Source organism: Notolabrus celidotus, chromosome 19, assembly GCF_009762535.1.
Source record: "Notolabrus celidotus isolate fNotCel1 chromosome 19, fNotCel1.pri, whole genome shotgun sequence".
Classification (NCBI taxonomy): domain Eukaryota; kingdom Metazoa; phylum Chordata; class Actinopteri; order Labriformes; family Labridae; genus Notolabrus; species Notolabrus celidotus.
Genome location: NC_048290.1, coordinates 21,164,811 through 21,188,284, shown reverse-complemented (window position 1 = coordinate 21,188,284; position 23,474 = coordinate 21,164,811). Strand labels below are relative to the sequence as shown.

Genomic DNA, 23,474 nt, shown 5'->3' with positions numbered 1-23,474 from the left:
TCAATGGTTTTTATTTATTTTAATAATTTTCAACATTGTAGATTAATACTGAAGACATCAAAACTATGAAATAATCTGGTTTGGCCATAATCTGGATTACAACAGTAGTCAAATAGGACTATCTATTGTGTACTAACCCTACCTCTGAACAACACAACTGATGGTCTCAAACACATTAAGAAGGCAAGTCATTCTACAAATGAACTCTTGACAAGGCTCATGTGAAGTAGAAACCATTCCAGGAGACCACTTCATGAAGCGGACTGAGAGAATACCAAGAGTGCGCAAAGCTGTCATGAAGGAAAAAGGGGGCTACTTTACAGAATCTAAAATATAAAACATATTCTGATTTGTTTCACACTTTTTTGTGAAATAAATAATTCCATATATGTTCTTTCATAGTTTTGATGTCTTCAGTATTAATCTACAGTATTTAAAATAATTAAAATAAATACAAACCCTTGAATGGGAAGGTGTTTCCAAAGTTTTGACTGGTACTGCGTAAATATATATATATATATTTGTTTACTTTTTTAAGTTCTATATATATTTAAATATATATAAATGTATATTTATACACATATAAAACTTAAAAAAATAAGCAGTTTATACATTTTATTTATATATGTATGTAACTTAGAAAAATAAACAAAAAATATATTTTGTTTATTTTTTTAAGTTATATATATATATTTTTTTTAAATAATTATTATTATTATTTTACACTTTTATTCAAAGACAAGAGGACAGTGGATAGAGCAGGGAACCGGAAGAGAATGGGGGAAATGACATGCAGGAAGGGGAACCTTGAGCTGGAATCGAACCCTGGCCGCAGCTATATGGGCGCGCAATATAACCATTAGGCTAAATCTGTGTCTGTATTGTTACAGCTTTTAACAGTACGATGCACTACAAGTGTTATTGACATTTACAACTGAAGCTCTGTTGCTGCAGCAAAAGAAGAGAATGAAATGATTGTATTTGTATGAGCCAACAGCATCCTAAGTGACTTCTCTGATATACACCAAACAGGAGAGATAAGGGAAGTGGAAAGATGCTGGATTCTTCAAAAAAAAATGTGAAGAGTGTTTCCATTGCCAATAATAATATTGTTAATATTGACAAGAATATAAGGTCAATAAAAAAGTGTAATCGTGCATTAACTTGCTGTAAATTGTTCACTGCAGCTTGTTAGACTTCTGTAAATTAATGATACAGTCCAGTTAATAACCTGAAACAACATCATGTATTATTTGTTGTCCATTATTTATTAATAGCGTCATCTAGTGAAACAAAGAACAATCTGAGATAGTAAAGAGGAATGTGTCATGCTGGTATAGATGTAGACATGTCACACACTTCCTCTGCAGTATTGTTTACTATATTTTGATGGTACATAATACTATGTTGTAATAGTGGGTAGTGAATTTATTATGTTGTAGGGATGTGTGTTTTGGAATGTAATCGACATGCTTTTGATTTAAAGGGATGGTGAGCTCCACTAAAAGGTTGTAGTGCTGTTTGTTGTCCACTAGGTGGCTGCAGTGAGCTGCAGGGATTCCCAAATGTTAGGCTCCTGAATGGGCGCTAAAGATCAGTCACACAGCGTGTTATAAAATAAGATTACAGGTACGTATGTATTTAAATTCATTCGGGGTGTGTTTGTTCTGCTGTTATTGCACTATCATATGTTTGTGTGTTTAATTATTTGAAAGCATATTTTGAAGCATAGAAGAAATGAATGGAACACTATTTGGGAGAAAGAGTTGCACACCTTCATCACACATGTTGCACTGGAGTTTTTTAATGTGAAGGTTACACCAAGTCTACTGTCCCATTGTAGTCATCATTCTCATTCAGACATGTCTTTTACTGCTGCTTATATATACAACGTGACCTTCATTTATGCAATGTTTTGTTTTATTTTGCACATTTTTATTTGACATTTAAATTTTTATTTGTGATTTTTTTTTATGACAGTGTTCTGATTTTAACTGTAAGAAAACTATAGTAACATGATAGTTTTATTGTAGTGTTCTTTTTATCTTAATAAAATATATCCTCTGTACATCTTTGGACTTGGAGCATTAATGCATGCTGAGTATTTGCTCAAGTGGAAGGTTTTCACAGGATTTCCCCTGGCATACTGTATTAAAATTAAGCACTATATAAAAGAAAAAGAATAAAACGTGGTGGCTGCAAACATTAGAGAACTTGACACATCCTTAGACTCACCATTCTGCCCTGCCACTGAGCAACTAGAGGGAGCTTTTTATGCTAAAACAGTACTCTGATGATTTCACTGCTTCAGCCTTGCTTGCTCTGATCTGACTAGCTGTTTATTGTAGCTGCTATCAAACCACAGAAAGACACTGCTGTGTCTGACATTTCTGTTCCCACATTTTTGACTCCTCTCAGATGTGCTTTAAACCACAACTGCCATCAATAACCGTGAATGCCAAAAGATCAATATCCTCACTTCTTGGACTTTTAGAGAAAGTGCTGCTTCTGCATTTGAGTCAAGTCTGGGTTTGGGGCAGTCTTTTCTAAAGTCAATGATAAGCTCCTTGGTCTTCTTCACATTAAGATCTAAGAAGTTTTTGTTACACCAATAGACAAAGGATGATCTATGATCTATATATATATATATATATATATATATATATATATATATATATATATATATATATATATATATATATATATATATAAAGTCTGCACACCAGTCATATGCCATGTTTAGGTATGGCCGTGGGGAAAAAAGTCATAGGGTCTAAAATCATTCATGCATTATTATTATTATTATTATTATTATTAATTTTTATTTTTTAAATTATCATTATATACAATAATATACAAATGTTTTCTGAATTACAGAGACATCCAAGTGCTTTTCTATCAAAAGGAGACTGAAAGTGGACCTTGAAGTTACTGAAGTTGAGCCAGAATTGATCAAAAAGGAGACAAAAGCTAGCCATGATTTAACATTAACAGAACTCAGTCACAATCTTATAATAGGGACTTTCTTCATGAGAGTAACAGCAATTGACAGTCTTAAAGGTAAATTTAAATGTCTGGAGGTCCATGAGAAAACGAAATGGAAAAAAACAAAACAATCCTGAGATGGAAACAATTTAACCTCTCAATTATTGTTTCAAAAAAAGGGTTGACTACCACTAATGTGATAAAATAGTATTTATTTCACAGACACATACAAGGACAGAAAGAAAAAAAAAAACAGCTTATGGTGATATCTGTGGTACATAGAAAGCAAAAACAAAAGAAAGACCATGTACATCTGAGGATGGACGCCTGAGTGTAATTTGAGTCAGAACAACTGAAACCAACAGGCTCCACCTGCTATCACATACTGCAGAGGGACTTTGACAGATTGAGAATACCAGTGAAGTGTCCACCAACAACAGAGGAAACACCTCGAGTGAAACAACAAGGTGGAGATAGATAAATCACAGAGAAGAGAACTCACCTTGAATATTGAAGACAGGATGGACAAAATAAACTTATTGGACTCAACAAGTGGTCCATATAAAATTAAATCTATAGGGTTGTTTATACAATTGTAACATGCCAAGTGTTTGTGAAAATATATATTATAAAACTATTTTAATCTGAGTGTTGCTTTGACTTTTAAGTGCTGTTAAGAGGCGTAAACAAGTGTTACCTGAAAGTGTAGCACTGAGATTTCCTATTAGCTATATTTTAAAAGTACTGCTATAAATTTGTATGTTAAAGGTCTAAGTAAAGTATTTAGTAAAAATGAGGGAGAAAGTAAGTTATTTAAAATGAAGTTAATTAAACTCTAACGTATAAGTATATTAAAGCAAATGAACTTGTGTATTTATATCTAAAAATTGATAGATGAGGAGAATTTAAAGAAAAGATTGGCATCTTAACATTTGAAGGTGATACTTTGATAAAAACCCCAACATTGAGGCAGATGGCTGTCTAACTTGAGTCTGGTCCTGCTCGAGATTTCTGCCTGTTAAAAGGAGACGAGCTCAGACTGAGTCCTGTGTGTAACAGAGTACGGTCTAGACCGGCTCTCTTTGTAAAGGGATAAAACTTGTTTTGATATGGCGCTATATATATATATAAAAAGACTGATTGGTTGATAAAAATAACATGCTTATATTCATTGATTCCTGGCCTGTTCATAAGAAATTTAAAATGTATTTCTCTTCAATTTAAACTACATGTAAAAGTTCAACTCTTGTCAAACACTATTGATGATGATTATTGAATCTTTGTGGAATTGAAGTGAAGCAGAAATAACAACTTGTGACATCACGATATCAAGAAAACACCATGAAGAAAAGCAAGTTGGTTGAAAGTGAAATCAGTAAACATAGTGTCCATACAGTAATCGTACAGTAACACAGCTTCATATAACTGGGTAGAAAGAAACACAAACACAATGACGGGCGGATTCTCCAGACATGGATTAACCTTTCTCTGTGGGAGTCAATTCTGGAGTTTTGCATTGAAATGCTGATATATTGATTAGACTAACTTTTGCAGGTAAAAGGCATCTTTTAATCCATGGATTTCAGATCTTTAAAGTATGAAAGAATGGAGGATGGGTGAAGTTTGTTGGTAATAACGGCTACTTTGTCCAGCTTTAATCCATGTCTGTAAAATCCTTTCCAAAGAATATATATTTTTAGTCTCTACATATAAACATCACATATAAACATGAACATGAATCTTTTGAAAGTGTGATATACAATAACATACACAAAAGCTTCAACTGGATCCATGCATAACGTGGAGCTAGCTCAAGAGAACATACAGTTGTCAAACTGGCTAAAGTGTGACTCAGATGCACCTTGTGTTTCTGATACAAACGTCAGTCGATCATTGAATCAATTGATAAGATACACAGCTTTGGATCAACACAATTATTCATTCTTTTAATCAGCACCCCACAGAAAGAAAGAAAGAAAGAAAGAAAGAAAGAAAGAAAGAAAGAAAGAAAGAAAGAAAGAAAGAAAGAAAGAAAGAAAGAAAGAAAGAAAGAAAGAAAGAAAGAAAGAAAGAAAATAGACATTTTTCTCTTTATGGGTTTCTCACCTCCATTAATGCAGGGTTAGCCAAGATGAATGTAGAGGTGTCAAAAGTGAATCTAAACCAAAGTAATTGTGAAGGCATGTGGGGATTTTTGTCCTCTATCTTTTTATGAGTCAGCATTCATGGGATGTGAACACGGAGAGCGAGAGTTGCTCTTGTCAATGTAGTGTTTTGTGCTCATTTCAGACACATTGCTGCACAGGCTCAGATTTATAAACCCAGATTTCAGGAGATTAACAATCCATTGTTGAATGATTGACTGGTAAGACGGTGTGCTGGTATATCAGTCATGGAGATGTAGATAAATTGGATAGGACCTGACTTCCACAATCAGTGTGTTCATTGTTTGTGTCAGTATCCTATCATTTTTGATCCTGCTGAATCTGCCTCATTATATAGTGTAAAACATACATTTTGTTACAGATAGACAGTCAAAATGTTCGTGAGACTTGGTCATGAAAGCAGTTTCCCAGAGGAGTTAAAGGTATATTATTTCTTAATAACAGAACAGAAAAGTGCTTAGTATACATTAACTTAGCTGGCTAACTACCATCTAATTGTCTCTTATTTGAACACAAACACCCTTTAGTGATACTCAGTTCATTGTAAGTTCACTCAGATATGCAAACTTTAAGTGTAGTGTCAGTGAGACTCACCAGAGATGGCCTTAGAAGAATGACCAGACAACAAATTTGCATAACGTCACCTTCGCAGAGAAACCTTGTATCTCCAAAACCACTACTAAGTAAAAAAAAATCTACATATTTCACATAACTAAATACTGCAGGAGATTCAGCCACAAACCTTTTTAAAATAATTTCTGTTATATTATGGAAGTAGTGGCTCAGTGGGTGGAGTCAGTCGTCTATCAATCGGAAGGTTGGTGGTTTGATCCTAGCTCCTCACATGCCAAAGTGTCCTTAGGCAAGAAACTGAACCCCAAATTGCTTGCAGTGTCTGAATGTGTATGAATGACATTAGATAATACTAATGGTCCCTTACTGTAGCAACCTCTACCATCAGTGAGTGAATGTTGTGTGAATGAGTGAGTAGTGTAAAGGTGCTTTGAGTAGTTAGAAAGACTAGAAAAGCGCTCCATAAGTACAAGTCCATTTAACCATATTTTAGAAAGCCTATTGACAGACATAAAGGAAGATCAATAGCATTGAAAAAAAGCTAAGATAATTAAATATGGAGATACAAGGTTTCTGCCCGACATCGACAATAACACTAGTCTGGTAAATTAAAAAATAAGTCAATAAAGAACAGTTTTTATTCTTGAACTCTTGTTTTATAATTTGTCAAGAAGGCTCCAATTGATTTCTTTTTCCAGCTTCCCACATGTCAGGCGTGGCTTTTTTATTTTCTCAAGACACTAAGTGATATAAAATATCACTCTAATGTTTTTTCAAAATTTGGTTCCGAAATGTTATCCCCTAAAAAATATCTACAGTAATTAAGTAATTAGGATAATAATTTGTAGTGATATACTCACAGTTGACTTTGAGTGAAAAGCAGGTTATGCTGTATTCTAGAGGGGTGATGCTAAAACATTCTCATACTGCTCTGTAGCTGTGTAAAACAAAACATGGTGTGCCGACTTCAATGTTACCCCTACACACCTTGAACTTCCTGTTTTTGCTTGCTGCACTGTGGGAAAGAATTTGGACTTGTCATTAACCAAATTGATGATCAAATTAAAATGGTTAGACTTTTATCTTTAAACAGAGAGACAGTGTGAGGTGTCTTGCAATCTGCTCGCTGTCTATAACCATTTTCAATACCGACAATGTAATATACTGAGGGCTCTTTTCATATGTAGACAGAAAATTGGACCATCACTGATTCAATTTTCTCCTGCTAATTAAAGCTACTGTATAGTGTGTGTTGTTTTTGGTGCCCCCTGTAGGCAAAGATGTACGTCTTATCACTTTGCTGATCTTGTCCAGGAAGTATTTTCAGACAAAAACCTCCTCCTGCTTTCTGATTTGTCTTTTCTAAATATGTCACTCACTGTGAGTTAGCTGTCCTCAGTGTGCCCCCTGCAGAGGTTGCAGGCATTCAAAATGACAATATAGAAATTATCAATACTGTTGCTGATAGTCTTGTTTGTGTTTGTAGATCATAAAGAGGTATCACTTTCAATTTCAATCTGTTTCATAACCTTTTAAAAAACCCTTACAGGGGCTTTAAGCTACTCTGTCATATATTAGTGCTGGTGGTTAATGAAAGGCCGATATCCTTCTTCCTATCACTTTCTCATTTCTTTCAGCTCATGTGTGAATAAACATTCACTCTATTTCTGGATCAGTGGATGGATATCAAGAGGTATAAAAAGAAACAGAGGCTCACCTGTACTAAACATATTACAAAACAAAACAACCAGGTCATGCAACAAGAAATGACTTGACATAAATGAAATTAAGTCTAGATAACCTTTACTGCCCACCCTGGACCTTTTCCTCCATATCCCCACCCTCAGGTCAGGTAACAGGTTTCCTCCTGCCCCTCAGCTGATATCATAATGCCCATAGTTGCTGCTTTGGCATCAAACACACAGAGACACTGGCAGAAGTTATGTTTCCTTCACAGCATTGAGTCAGTCGGTCACTTGATGTAATAACGGATGTTACTTCTTACACTGAACGTCCACAACTTAAAGAACGTGAGTTTGAGAGAAGAGACAAGTCGTCCGAGAAAATAATCTTCCCCTTCACACCAAAGAAAAATGTTCTCCTGTTTGGCAGCTGCACTTCCTGTACTTCCTTGTTGCTTCCAAGGTCAAAAGCTAAAAGAAAAAACCAAAAAAAACCCTCCTCTTTTTGAAAAGAGGAGTCAGTCCGACTGAAGCAGCATTAGATGTGAGTGAACTCAAATGTCCTGATGCAGATTCACTCCATCCCATCCCATCAGGGGGGGAACAGCATTGAATCTGCTGAAGTGGACTTAACAAAACAGGATTGGGTTTGTTTTCCAGCCCAGTGCAGTTTGAGGAGTTGGCTGATGCATTGTGGGTATCGCAATTCAATGTTACCTCTTAATATGTCCAGGGAAATCCGGCAAAACATACCCTTCAGTCAACTTTTATGGACATGGGTCCTTTATCCCAACTCCAGGGTGCCTCCCTGTTGTCATAGATCCTGGATGGACTCATTGATTGCATTCTGGTTAATGTAGTTCAATACGGAGGGCCAGTCTGCTACAGTGGTGGATTCAGAGGATGACTTGTGGGAGTAGCCCTACAACAGGCTGATGAGGAGAAGTTGATTCCAAATTAACCTAAGGAAAATAAGAGAAGAGAAGACATAAAGAGAGGGAAGAAAGAAGAAAAGTTTAAAAGGTATGTATAAATCATCGTAATCAAGCACTGCCTTGGAAGCACTGATTTAAATACCAGAGCTGGATGACAGATATGCAGGCATACTCACTGAGTTATGATCTGCATGTGAATGTGTGTGTGTGTGTGTGTGTGTGTGTGTGTGTGTGTGTGTGTGTGTGTTAGGCTTATAATCACAGCTTTGGCTGACTATCTGAAGGGTTGTCTGAATGTTGTTTATAGCAGCACTTTGAACCATTTCAGTTCAAACTAAAGCCGAGCTTTTCTTCTGGCTGGCTTCTCTCCCATTCGAGGGCTTTTGTGGTTGTCTTATAAATCTGAAGTAAGTGACACTGAATTAGGATTTTAATTAGCTTCCCAACAAAGGCAGTTCGCCATCCAGAGGTCTAAAACGATCCGCCAAACAATCTGAACTAAGAAGACAAACAACCATGTGGAGCCAACAACAAGATCTCTATTTATCAACAACACATGTGACAATGTACGATCTGAACTCTGACACATTTAATTATAATAACACATAAAATAATCTGCATGAACAATCTATGAGTTTGTGTGTGACTCACATTAGATCGGCATGGACTTCATCTTGACCATTGAGGTAAGTTCCTGTTTGGTCACATGATCGCGCCGCCTCTGTCTTACCCTGGAAATGCGGAACAATGAACAAACTCACCAACAATTCTCAAACACCAGGCCAAGCAAAGTAAAACAGCGGAGCAATGAAGAGAGACGTGACACACAGCTGTGGCCAGGGGGATGTGGGATACGTGTGTGCGCATGAGTTTTGTCTTACCACACGACAAAGATGAGGGAAAGGACGGTGGTGAGGATGACCACGGAGAACAAAACCAGCAGAATCACCAAACCCAAATTACCTTCATCCTCAAGTTCAGGATCTGGATGTGAAAGGAGAGAAAGAAAACAACAGGGGTGGTCAACGAAACCAGCATGGTGGGAGAGAGAGAGAGAGAGAGAGAGAGAGAGAGAGAGAGAGAGAGAGAGAGAGAGAGAGAGAGAGAGAGAGAGAGAGAGAGAGAGAGAGAGAGAGAGAGAGACGAAGCAGGAGGAAGGAGATCGAATGAAGATGAGTGGGACAGAGACAAGGGCGTATGATGGAAGGAAAAATGGATGTTAGAATGTGCTAACACAACTAACATGAAAACCAACAACAAGATGGACAAGAGGACAGATAAATCAAACACTTCATACATCTTTGGGTTGTTACTCTGTCATGAAAAATTAACAAAAGAAAAAGAAAACTGTCAAAAATGCATTTCATGTTTTGCAAACTTAATTCATCTTTGGTGTGGGTGTTTGTGTCTAAGAAATATGAGTGTGTTCCCCTTTTGATTACTCTCTGGTGGGAAGTTAATTTTATATCTGTCATTAAAGCTCTCACACAAACATGCATTTATCATACCAAGGGGAGTAAACAACTCTCTTTCACATGCAGAGAAAATATGGTTTAAAACTGTAAAGCAAAGCAGGAATGTAAAGTCACACACATCAACAATAGAATGCCACACATTAACAATCAAGTGTGAAGAAACACTTGGGTGTTAAAATGATTTTATAATGATTTATCAACATCTGCAAATGACAGGGCACGCACACACACACACACACACACACACACACACACACACACACACAGACACACAGACACACAGACACACAGACACACAGACACACAGACACACACACACACACACACACACACACACACACACACACACACACACACACACACACACACAGACACACAGACACACAGACACACTCAGTAAAAGACATCTGGTTCACAGCAGATCATCTAAAGGAAATCTGAGAGTGTCGGTCAAAACCGTTCTAAGCCTCAACTCTACTGCCAAAAAATGCGTATTCATCTCCCTCTGTGTGTGTGTGTGTATGTAGAAGCGTATTCTTCTTCTTCTTCTAGTGTGTTTTTCATCATGACCATGTGAGTTCATATTCACTTTTCCTCCAAACACATACTGTAACATCAAACCCTGCAGATATAATTTGCTGCAGTTATGTGTAATTGGCTGATGAAGCCGGACACGAGGTTCCAGCCCTCGTCTGTATGTACAGTCTAATAACAGTAAAAGGTTCCATATTGCTACATTAATGAGTTTGAAAATGTGCTCTCTTGTGGCTGCTAAAAATAGATATACTGTGTTCATCCTCATGTCTGATGAAGTGTGATTAACTATGATTCACTTAGCTCACCTTTTCAGGCTTGAAATCAGAAAATGGACAAATATGAGCAGCACACTATAACAAGCAACAGACAGTCTCAAGCTTTGATCTACCCAGTGGTGTTCCAAATAAGATCATAGATTTTTTTGCTGTGAATATAAAACGAAAGTTTCAGAGGGGCAATTTTAATCATTATTCCGCGAGAGCATTCATAGTAGAGTTTGTAAAAGCTCAAGTTTGGCAATTGCAGTACCAGTAATAATAGCAGAGTCACTCATCACACCCAAGGCATCACCTGTTTGAATTGCTGAAGATACAGGACAATCAAAAAATCTTAATAAACAGTCTCTGCCCAAAAGTTATAAATGCACTTAACGCAAAATAATACATGTGCGAATTGAGGACTGTGCAATCATTTTAATGCTGTGTGATTCTGTGTATTTATCTCTTATTGATGATTGTCAACTGTTTTTCTACTTTTACTACTGCTCTTTTACTCATCTTTTGCACTGATAAATGGCTTGCATTTCCATTTTTAAATCGACCGCAAGAGGCAGATAAGAATCCATCTTCATGGAACGCTAACGTTGCAGTTGAATCACTGGGTTTATTTATCATTTAACAGTATATACAAATGAATTTAAATCAATAAAATATCTTTTAATCACGTTTTTTTGCCCCTGTGTTTGTATTTGTTAGTAGCCGGGTAATAAGCGGGATAATGCCTGGTTAGCAGGTAGTTATGGGAAAATAGAATCCCGACAGGGTGGACACGACCCGATGGATGTATGCAAATAAATAAGAATGTAATGTAATATTTGTACCCATAGGGTTTGTACTTAACATTGTGATTGTAATGGTAGTATAGGCAATTGTTGCAGAACCAACTGAAAAAATGCTTGGTACTTGACCGGCCTAAAATAATAATACAATTGACAGTAATTATATTACTGTTTGACTGCAATGCAAGAAAATAAGCTATTCTGTCATTTATTCTTTTTTGATTTAACAAGCTTGGTCCTATTGAGATCAAAAATCTCTTTTTCAAGGGAGACCTGGCCAAGATAGTCAGCAGCGAAAAAACACAGAGTTACAGACGTAGACACACAGAGAACCAAAGTGCATCATGTGAAGTATCATGGACGTCTTACTGTGTGACTTTGCAGTAGAGGTTTCTGGTTTTGTGATGTGGCTGTCGTTTTCCTCCTCGACAGGTTCAGTGGTGGTGAAAACTGAGGGAAAAACAAACACACACAAAAACATTCAGGCACTTTTTCAAGAAATTGATGATCATTCTACACTGATACAAGAATTTTTTATGTAAAGCTAGTATTATATCAAGTATACTGTGCTTGATGCAGACATTTGAGCAACTTAAATCAGCTTCTCTTCAGATTTATTACCAATATTCATTTGTAAAGACAACTTTTTTTGTGAGTTTGTTTTATTATTCTTAATACATTGAATGTATTATTCTAATTATTTTGAATTTCTCATTACATGCTACATATTACTTCATCATTAATGGGCAGATTTTTTTATGCAGCCTTTTATGTTTAAAAAAAAAGAGAAACGCCTCACAACCGATTAAGTTGAGTTATCACTTTTAAAAATGCTTTGAAAATTAAACAGACTTCACTAAAAAAAATTTGACAATAAATATTTCACAAGTGTTTTCTCTGACCTTCCCAGGGTTTGACAAGAAACACAGGAGTCCATTCACTCCACTGGCTCTCAGAGTTCACCTCATCACGGGCTCGGATTTGGACATGGTGGAGGTGGCCGGCGAGGGCGTCAAATATCGTAGCCGGACTCTCTTCAGAGTAAATCTGAATGATAGAGACAAGGTTGGGGATGAAAACGTTAGAAAGGAACAATGAAAAGGAAGGAGATCAGATACAATGAGGGTTGCAACACAAGAACAAGGGGAAAAAAGTTCCAATAATGAAACTTTTTGCAAACATATTAGAGTTTTGGGCCTCAAGCAAACCAAGCCAAAAGTCACTGAAAGAAGAATAGAGTTGAAATGAACTTTTGTACAGTATTTATAAATTCTTAGTAAGAGGAATCATTAAACCTAATGATCTATTTCTCTATTTTTTTTTTTATTATGTTGTGTTCCCGCTATGGTTGGTAATCTCTGTGTCCAATCACAGTAAGTCAATAAATACATAAAATATAAAAGGAATAGTCAGTTTAAGACATTGTGTACTAACCTCTGACCAGTATATCGAGCCGTGCGGCCTGTATCTGATTTGAAACATGAGAGGGAAAGCATCGTGCTTCGGCCAGGAGGAGGGAAAGCTCCACGTGACCGTCAGTCTCTTTGGAAAGCCTTCTAACTCCTTCACCAACACCAACTCTGGAGGGTCTGGTTTTACTGCAAAAAAAGAAAGAAAGTCCACAATTATTTATCCAGTACGACAAAAACTTCAGTACGGGAGGGCAGAGTGAGACAAAACAAACCAAAGTATGTTTTCCTACAATGTTTTTACTGCTGGAAAAACCGCAATTTATTTTTGTTCCTGCTGCTTCTTATTTGATTAATCATCTGGAGAGGGAATATATATTTTCAGGGTCAAGATCTTCCCTACTGAATCAAACCTCAGATTTTTTTTTCACCTACCTTCTAACAGAACAATCCATTCATTCTCTAAATTGTGTTCCTCAGACTTTAATCTCATCATCGATGCTTTCAAGCATTTTCAGACAAATGTGAGAAAACTACACCCGATCTCAAGGACGCTTTAAATGACTCTGCACTAGAGCGACAAGAACGTCATGCAGACAGAGGAGCAGCACAACAAGATAATTAAGGTCGTTTAATAGGAACCAAAAGGGCAAAGTCATAACAGCGGTCAGGGAAAATGATGGTGTGGCATAATGACCTGTGACATTTAGTGTTTGTGTCAATCCGTATGTGCATATATATGTATATATATATATATGTGTGTGTGTATGTTGTATGAATGTCTAAAAAAATAGAAGGCATTTGAAAAGGTGTGTAAATATGCATCCTTTGAGGACAGGGATGATATCTTTATCTGTGCATCTCTATTGGTTTTAGGATACAGGTAAGTAGTCAGTAGAAGGGCTACTGAAGAATGCAGCTCATTATCATGTAGTGCCACATTTGATTTTAAATGATAAGCCAATCATGCGCCAACCGTGCATGCAGCCTGTTACAGTCGCTCTTGTTCATTCATTCTTCTTTCTGATTTTTCTGCTCTTTCTTCATCATACTTTGTCGAATTGTTCTCTGGCAGTTTGTTGAAGTTGTGACCTCTTTTGGCCTCCCGTTGGTGAGAGTTGTGGACTGTTTTTCACGATGAAATCATCAACTTTAACTTTAACTCGCATTACTGTTGCCCGTCAACCCCGCTTTGGTGTTGTCTTTACTCATGCTCAGCTGGATGAGCTGAGGCCGGCCGGCTCATTGCCTGAACCGCTGGATATTCCTGCAGAACTCTGGAGATTTAGGATGCATAGAGGCAGAGGAGGCATAAAGCTACGAGGGAGGAGAGCTGGTATAAGATGACAAAGCCATGTCTCTCCTCTTGCATCATGGGCAACATGAGATCTCTGGCTAATAAGATGGACGAGATAACAGGACTAGCCAGGAGTCAGACGGAGTTTCAGGAATGTAGCATGTTATGCTTTACGGAAACGTGGCTGCATCAGGATATTCCCGACCTCAACCATTCTCCTTTGACAGCTTCCAGACTGTCCGTGTAGACCGGGATATCACCGAGAGCGCTGCGGGCCTCTGACCAGATCTCACATGCCATACTGGTAGCTGTTTACATTCTCCCTCTGCCAACCCGACAACGGCGTCCAACGTTCTCAACGCTGCCATAGCCAGACTCCAGACAGACCACCAGAGTGCCCTCTTCCTGATCTTGGGGGACTTCAACCATGTATTTATTTTCTACATAGCCTATTATTGTATTTGTATAACTTATTGCTTATAGAGCAACTGTAATGACTGAATTCCCCTCCCTGGATAAATAAAGTATTTCTGATTCTGATTCTGATTTATGACATCTATAAAAAAAGAAAACACAGAGGACAAGGACAGCTAATCTGTGAGCCAATCACAGCAGATGATTTTGAGATATGCCTCAGTGTGTATCAGTACAGAAAGTTGTGGTGCACGGGGGACAAGAAAACGGTGAAATCATCAACCTTTGGAGGAACAGGTGTGTGTGTGTTACGTGATCTTACATAGCTCATGTAGCTTAAAACGAACATATGTTGTCTCAGATCCAAGTGCATTGGTCTCAGTCACTCTCAGGGTGTGGATGGTCTGCCAGAAAGTTGGCTGATCTATATCACAGCGCCTGTGAGGGATGTCCACGACACACGGCCTCCACTCCTTACCGTTCCCCCTGGAAAGACAATGCAAGGCACGGTTAAGTACTGCTTTAAGTTTGATAGCCAACTCAGCATGCAGCTAACTGCTAAAGCAACACAGCTGTATTCGACAGCTAACTTATTTCATCCCTTCCAACTTCCATAGGGATCTGTTAAAGGTTGAGTGTAGGAACAACTTTATGTGGTGTGAAAAGTTTCCACAAAGTTTGAAAAGGCAGAGTGAGGAGAGTGAGCAGAGAAGGATACACAGGTTTTCTGTTTGAGTACAGTCTCACACAATACACACTTTTTAAAAACACAAGTCTGTGCTGCATGTTCTAAATTTAGCTCTGAATGTGACCTTGAACATTACTGCTGAACCTGCAGTGAGTCAGTCTTACCTGAAGGAGGCGTCATACTGAGCTGGCAGAAACGTCCTTATGGAGTCCAACCAGGAGCAGCGAACATGTGTGTGATTGGGCACTTGACAGGAAACACTCAGAAGCCCAGGGGGACCTGAGAAAGAGGGGTTACACAGAGCTCATGTCATGACAGAGGGAGATGGGGACTTTTTTCTCTTTTGGTTACAATTTTTAGATTATTTGTTTAGTCTGTTCCTCAAAAGAATTTAAAAATAAACTCTTCTATTTCTTGGCATTGATAAAATGAAAAAATAATGACAGGGGAGGCTCGGTCACTACCATGGAAAACTTCCTACCCCTCAAAAGGAAGCTCACTTAGGGAGACGTTTCCTGTTTGGGACATGTACAGGAAGTGGAGGCTTTGTGTATGTCACGGCCGATAAGACCCGTTTCCGCTGAGGACCAGTAGTCCAATTCTGATCACTGCCGCAATAAAATGACTTGTTACAGTCACAGGGCCAGGTTGATAATGAGAAAGTGAAATTTAAAAAAAGAGGAGAAAGAGTTAGATACGAGGGTGTAAGACAGGAACACAGAGCAATGTATGCTGAGGCCAACTCAAGGGGGGAGGGGAAAAGTACCTATTTATGCTGTGATGTATTTTCAAAAGGCTGAAGTGAACTTTGAGGGACGGGATGTCTCCTAACCCTCACCCTTACTAAAACACAGGGGACACAGGCATGGTCCTCCTGAAAGCTTGTAGTACTGCAGAGCTGTTAAAACTTAATAAATCCTGCATTAGGCATGGGGAACCTGAACAAGCCACAACAACACTTACGTCCCAGCCTGAGGTTGACGGAGCGGAGGAGGAGCCCTGTGTTGTCATAGCAGCTGTAGTCGCCCTGCGCCGAGTGGTCCACATGCTGCAGGACTAAGCTTCCATCTGATGTTACCTGGTGCCATGGTAATGCTGAGCTCTGATTGTGCCGCCACACCACGGGTATCCTTGACAGGGAAATTATAGAGGGGAGTGATTTCAGATCATATTCTGGACACCACAGCTTAAAACGAATCCCAAGAAGAGACCAACCAGATGTGTTCCTAAATGCTCTTAAGGTAGATTTAGATCAATAAAACACACACACACACAAACACACACACATAAAGATAAGCTTCAAACTGTACACATCCAATCAATATCATCCCTTACCTGATTTGTGACTTCCCGCATGGTAGTGTCACATTTGACTCCAAGTGCCCGTACTGTATATCCAACACTGCAAACACACAGACATCACATCAACTATTACAGTCCATCCTTGTCCGGCTTAAAGGATCCGCACACATAACAGTCCAACATGCCATGTGTCTGCATTGTCTGTATTAATATGATTTAAGCATCTTCTTTCATAGCAGAGTCAATAACATGACCATATAAGGTTATAGTTCCTGCAGACGCAAGGCCAAACACGCTTCGTATAGAACTGCTGCAGCTTTCATTTGATCCCTCTGAGAGTTTATTCAGGATTCAGTCTTTACTCTGTGTCAGCAGATCCACTTCAAAACATGTGATGATAATGATGATGGATGATGATTTTTAGTATTATTATGTGATCATTATCAATAATCATTTATTTATCTGTTTTATGAGACACCATGACCAAGAGTCAGCTAACTCTAAAACGTATTCTCAATTTCAACATTTAAACAAAAGGCTTATGTAATGAGAAAGCCCTTACTGCTCCTCGTGAGAATCAACACCCAAATCACTCCATTTACATAACTTTGACCTGCTCTCTGCTCATTGTATTAATATTCCTGTCCACGTGATTGATTCACCGGCTGCAGCAGATTAAACAATATCTTGTGCACACAAAGACCCAAACTAAACAAGTCACTGGCGTGCTTTGTATTTTAAAACACTGAGGACTAAAGAAAATACACAGACAGGAACAATGTACCTTTATCAGTCCTCAGTGTTACACAAGTATCAATATTCAGGCACGAAAGGGACATTTTCAGCTAGATATGGGGCCATATTTAAAAGAGCTCTGCTTCTCGAAGTACCTCTTAAAAAAAGACCGATCATGTTTGTTTTTTGTGGGTTTTTTCTTCTTCTGCCAAAAATGACATCTGGTCATAGAGAGCCTTGTTAGTAAGCTTGTTCAGTGACAGGCTCCTTCACCCAGAGAGAGATACCGCAGGTCTTTTCTTCCTGCAGTGGTCAGACTTTATAAACAATGAAAAACACTCTCATCAAACGGACACAAGTGCAATAACCTCGCCTGTCTATTTATAATTTAATCTGCACTTCATCTAGAGCTGGGCAACATTGGAAAAGATGTTATCACGATAAAAAATGTTCATATCAGTCGATATAAAGTTGAAGAAACCAGTTGTTCAATGCCTTCTTCTTCTTCTGTTCAATGTAAGGTGGCAACTAGCGTTTAAGGCATATTACCCCCCGCCCCACGACAATTATCGTAATCAAATTATTGCTCAGCCCTAACTTCCTCTCACTCCTAAACATTTGCAATGCATCTTTACCCATCTTAGTTATTTATGTTGTTTTAACCTATGTTAACAGGCACATTTCTTACTTATATCATTGGTTCCGTAAATATTTTTCTTAAGGTACGCTTATTTACTTTTTAATTACTAATAACTTTAATAATTTATATATATAATTATATATTTTATATACTCTATTTTTGTAATCTTTGCACTTTCCACTCTGCTGCTGTAACACTGCCAATTTCCCCGTTGTGGGACTAATAAAGGATTATCTTATCTTATCTTACTTTATCTTATCTTACCTAACCATGAACATATTGTTAGTTTAATCCTTCTTTGTTAATGATACCGGCTTATAATCACCACAGATGTTTAAAAAACTGAACAGGGATCCATGCCTATATTAATGACCATACTTACAGTGACCTTATTTTTCTACATTTTAATTTGAATATGCTTCAAACAGCACGCACATCCATGCATCCAACAGATACACATGCCTGATCCAAGCCTGGGTATAAAACAACCTGACTTATGTAGAAAGTGTTTCTGCCTTTAAATATGGCAGGTAGATTTGATGGACTTGTCTTAGCATTAGTATGTTGACCTTGCATCAATAACCACATTGATAAGATAAAGCTGTTAAATCATCACTCTCCATCACACCAAACTGAGCGCTTGTGTAGATTAGAGGCAAAACCAAATGCAGTGTACACTTGAGCAAATATTTGTGGTGTCTGTAGTAATTTGCAGAGTTGATACTCTATCTCCAGTCTGCGAGCGTATATGTGTGTGCATGTTTAGCTTGGCTCCACAATATGAAAGCTGGCATTTACAGTAGATCTCGAGTGGAAAAACAGAACTTTGACTGCCAGTGTGCCACGCACACACCTTCATTAATTCTCAACCTCAATCACTCAGGCATGCACACTCCCTGCTGCCCCCCCCCTCCCATCCCTGGTTACCAACAGTTTGTCCCTGCTCTCTGCCGTGTTTGTGTTGTGCATTCCTCTCTTTTTTCTTCTTGCTCTCTTTTTCACACATCTTAATTATATTAAAGTGTTACTGCTAAGGATAACAATCTTCAACAGTTGTGAGGCCTTGAAAATGAGACTGGTGAAGTGATCTGCTGTTTACATCAGTTGTGGCCTGAGGTGAAAGGAGGGAAGAACTTAGAGGGTGATATAACTCAATTGGCTGTATTTGTGTATTTATATTATATTTCCCTGCAGCAGTAACCTCATATGCCCTTCAGGGACCAACTGACTTGATTCTTAATCACATTTTACACATACTTTTACAATTGAAGATTTTACTGCAGGCCTGTTTAATACTTGGTTTTCACAGATACCTACAATTTGATTTAGCAGTTCTGCAAAATGAACAGGTCTGGAAAAGAGCAGCTGAGTGCTCCTTCAGGATTCTATGGTTGTATTTATGATTTGAGCGGGGAGACAAACGCACAAAGGAAGAAGGACAAAGAAATCTACTGAGATGTTTTAAAAAGCACATAGAAACCAGTTCATGCCTCAGTTCCATGTATGGGTATCAATGTATCACATACACCATTTACACATGGTAGCTACAAGGACAGCTGTTATAAATATTTTTTGAATACAACTATGAACCGTCTGGTATTACAAAGTCCATGATATCTGCAGATATCACAGCTGGAATGGAAATTATCATCTTGTTGTCTGTGATTATATGTGGCCTAAAGTTTTCATTATCCCGTCCAATAGAACTTTTATTTACGATACCATTTAATCACCACATTAAAGGCTGACATCAGGTAAATAGTGCAACAGGTCTCAGGACAAGAGCCAGAGACACATGATAATGCAGGTTGAAATATAAAACTCCAGCTGAGTCAAACTGTACAGCGTACTTTTAGGTGAAGCCAAAAGCAAGAACCTTACACATTTTGTACTCCAGTTTAACAAGTCAATTGGAAAAACATTCATTTTCAACACATACTTAAAAAATATATAAACAGATTTTTTTAACTCTAGTTTGAATCTATTAACTAATTTTTTATGTTATATTTTGGAACTTTTACTCCTTTATTTTAGAGAGGGGAGGACAGTGGATACAGCAGGAAACTGGGAGTGGGGGAATGACATGCAGGAAAGGGGCCACCGGCTGGAATCGAACCCGAGCCGCTTGTTCCATGGGCGTGCAATTTAACCATTAGGGTTAAATCCAGGCCCAAAATCCTGAAATTTAGAGAGGCTCTATTACGTCTGACCAGTTACAAAGATAATGATATACTGCTGTTGATTGTTGTTATTATTTGACCATATTTTTCATATTGTTATTGATTTTTAATACTAGATAATATGTTTCAAAGACCTTAAGTTAACAAGTCCTTAACAATGTCACCATTTAAGTAAAGGTTTAACTTTAACATTTCTGTTTTTGGACAGCTTTAAGTCACTTATGCTTGTCCATTGCTAATTTACTAGCTAAATATCTAGATAGAAGAATATAGAATTTGGGGTTATATTACTTGCTTTTGGTAGAAAACAATGATTTTTCTTTTAAAAGATAGCTATGAAAAGTCCTTTACCTAAAATGATAAGGACAGAGTTGAAGTAACCTTAACCTGTGAAAGTTATCTTATAGCGGGGCATCATTCCAACATCTCCAGGTTGTTTAGTTAAGCAGTTACAAGGCTACATTAATCTAAAAATAAGAAATCATCAGACAGAACCGACTGTTGAGAAACATACAACCGTGTCACTACTCAGGGTCAAAGTAAGAAACAAAAAGTTAATCCTAGTAAATCTAATCATTAAAATCCCCCTCCCCCTGTAGCATTTCCTCCAATCAAAAACCTTCTCTTTAGTACCTCTCTACAGATTTGTACAGATTTTCTTTTTTCCTTAAACACACAAAAAAGACACACACACACAAAAAAGACACACACACACACACACACACACACACACACACACACACACACACACACACACACACACACACACACACACACACATATACTCCCCTCCCTCTCTTTCTGTGTGTGTGTGTTTGTGTGTGTGTGGGGGTGTTAGTGTGTGTGTGTGTGTGTGTGTGTGTGTTACCTGGGGCCTTGGTGCACTGCAAAGAGTTGGCTGGTCTGAATGTGTGTATTCATGTTTTATTGGCAGTGAAGTACATTATTCCCCAAACCCACAGCGTTCCACTCATATCTGATTCTGCCTCTGGCAAGAGGACTCAGAAATGTGCGTGTGCATACACACACTCACCCACATAAATGTGCACACACAAACTTCATTAAAGTACAAATACATGAACACACAACACCCCAACACACAGACACACACACCCACACATACACACATTCATACAGAGAGGCTGCAAGTCTGCAAGTTTCTCTCAACATTAAAATCAGATGGCAGGGTGGACACAGAAACTGCAAACTGGATGAAACTCAGTACTTTCCAAACAATGAAAAAAGCTGGAGCTGCTGGAAGGCAAAAGAATAACTTTGACAGATTCACCTGGAGGGCTTCGGGCAGGTTCTCTTATTTTTGGAGTGAATAATTGGGCTGAATTTTTAAGAGACAGAGTATTAGAGAAAGACAAGACAGAAACAAAAACAGCCTTTTAAAGAGAAGAAAAGAAGGAGAGAGGACTCAATTTCGTGCTGCGAGACAGATCCCTTAAGTGCTGTGTGAGGCAAAAAAAAAAAGCCTCAACAATAGAATACTTGTTTGCCGAGTGATTTTACAAAATGAAACATGAGTCCCACCTTGACTGTTAAAAACACTTAAGTTGCACTAACAAATTTGTTACAGAAACATACAAATTAACATTTTTTGCATTTCAATAAGACATTCGTAACACGATTTTGCATGAACTTTGCATCGGTGCTGCACTGTGTTCACATTGCATTCAACATTTTGGATGTGTATCCTCCCTCCTTTTATGTGCAGTAGTTTCAGGTCCCATAAGTACTTTGATCCACGATAAGTCAAGAGCACCCAAAATAGTTCACAAAGGAATCCATGCCTGATCCTTAACAGAATGTGAGTGTGTGTGTGTTTGTGTGTGTATGTGTGTAAAATATGAGTGGTGCACAGGCATAAGTGTGTGCATGTGTTACCTTCATCAGACTGAATCTGAGCGCAACTGGGACGCAGCGACCAAGATAAAAACCAGATGACTGTCAGACACACAGGACTGGACAAAAGGCCTGGCATCTAGAGACAAAGAGAGAGTGGGGGAGAGAAAGAGAGAGAGTGGGGGAGAGAAAAGGTGCAATGATGAGGAGTTATTTTAATACCTAAAAGGTTTGGTCATCAACATCATCAACAGTTTGTTTTACCCAAGAACATTAGTATGAAAGAAAAAGGTTTTGGAAAACATCCTGAGCCTCTCATTTCTGGTCTGATCTCCTGGTAACTACATGCCCATAAAAATTGCTTGGTAACAACATGGTTCAGGTATTCACTTCACAGATCCAGATGTGCCTGTTTTTGTTCTTTTCTAAGTACTGCAAATCTTTTGTTACAGAAAGTTCGAAGTTTTAAGTTTTTATTTTATTATTGTGTCATTACATACAGGTTAATCAAATGCCAGCATGGGATTACAAAACACCTTGAATTCATACTTTCGTCCAGGGTCAGAGCGCACAGCACATTCATTCATTCATTGTCAAGAAACAGAGGAAGAAGATTTAAAGGGGACATATCATGAAAAAAAACAACTTTTTCGGTATGTTGCACATAGGGATGTACATTTTAAGTATTTTCCGTGATCGATTTTTGGAAATGTTAACGATCAATTATCGATTAATTGATAAAAAAATAAATATTATTTTAATTTCAAAAACAATGCCAAATAGGTTGTTTTCCCCCTAAATTCTATTTTCTACAGCAACAAAATGCATAGAACTGACAGGATTGAATACGGGTATATGTTTGACACGCAGATTATCAACGATCAGGCTCATAAAAATATTCTACGCGGACATAGTTTTATAAAGTGAAGGCTGAGACTACTAACAGAAAAGTACTTCAGACTCACAGTGTCCAGTTTTCTGTCTACTTGTTCTTTTTGAGAAAAATAAACGTGTATTCGGTCAGGTGTCAGCCGGGGGCGCAACCGGGTCATAATCAGTCCAGCTGCAGAAAAGCTCAGACGGCTCTGATGTTGCTGGTCTGCAAACATAGTGTACCTGAATTTCCCACCTGTCTGTTGCCTTCGTATCTAAAGGTGGGAAATGTCCTGTTTATAGTTGTGAACCTTCGTGTCCGTGTTGTTGTTGGCAGCAGTTTTGTATTGATCCTCTTTTAAAAAAGCGCACAGGGAGACCTGACGCACAGCCGCAGCCGCCAGCAGAGCATCTCCACTGTGCACAACACCTTTAACAACTGAATCACTTCCAAACATGCTTTAAACTTAAAACACCTCCCTGATAGCTGAGTGTAATGAGACCACATGATGTTTGTTCCACGTGACGGAAAATTGATAACAAAATTGTGTGTTTCGAGTAATTTCCTAACAATCAATTAATCGATAATCGATTAATTGTGGTCATCCCTAGTTGCACATATATGTGAATGTTTGGAGTATTAACCACAGACTGTATAAATGATGGACATAGTATC

General features: G+C 38.1%; 1 protein-coding gene across 1 annotated transcript in view; it reads right to left on the bottom strand.

The window, feature by feature from the left end:
• Positions 1–3,177: 3,177 nt before the first annotated feature.
• Positions 3,178–23,474, bottom strand: part of il11ra (interleukin 11 receptor, alpha) — a 64,047-nt gene continuing 43,750 nt past the window's right edge. Inside the window, exons 2-12 of the mRNA XM_034710350.1 lie at positions 21,968–22,064; positions 16,553–16,619; positions 16,181–16,347; positions 15,382–15,496; positions 14,852–15,015; positions 12,844–13,007; positions 12,312–12,456; positions 11,779–11,859; positions 9,222–9,324; positions 8,992–9,071; positions 3,178–8,367 (exon numbers count right to left, since the gene is read on the bottom strand). Of these exons, the coding sequence (XP_034566241.1) occupies positions 8,993–9,071; positions 9,222–9,324; positions 11,779–11,859; positions 12,312–12,456; positions 12,844–13,007; positions 14,852–15,015; positions 15,382–15,496; positions 16,181–16,347; positions 16,553–16,619; positions 21,968–22,064 (1,182 nt within the window). The 3' untranslated portion in view covers positions 3,178–8,367; position 8,992. The remainder of the gene's footprint in view (positions 8,368–8,991; positions 9,072–9,221; positions 9,325–11,778; positions 11,860–12,311; positions 12,457–12,843; positions 13,008–14,851; positions 15,016–15,381; positions 15,497–16,180; positions 16,348–16,552; positions 16,620–21,967; positions 22,065–23,474) is intronic.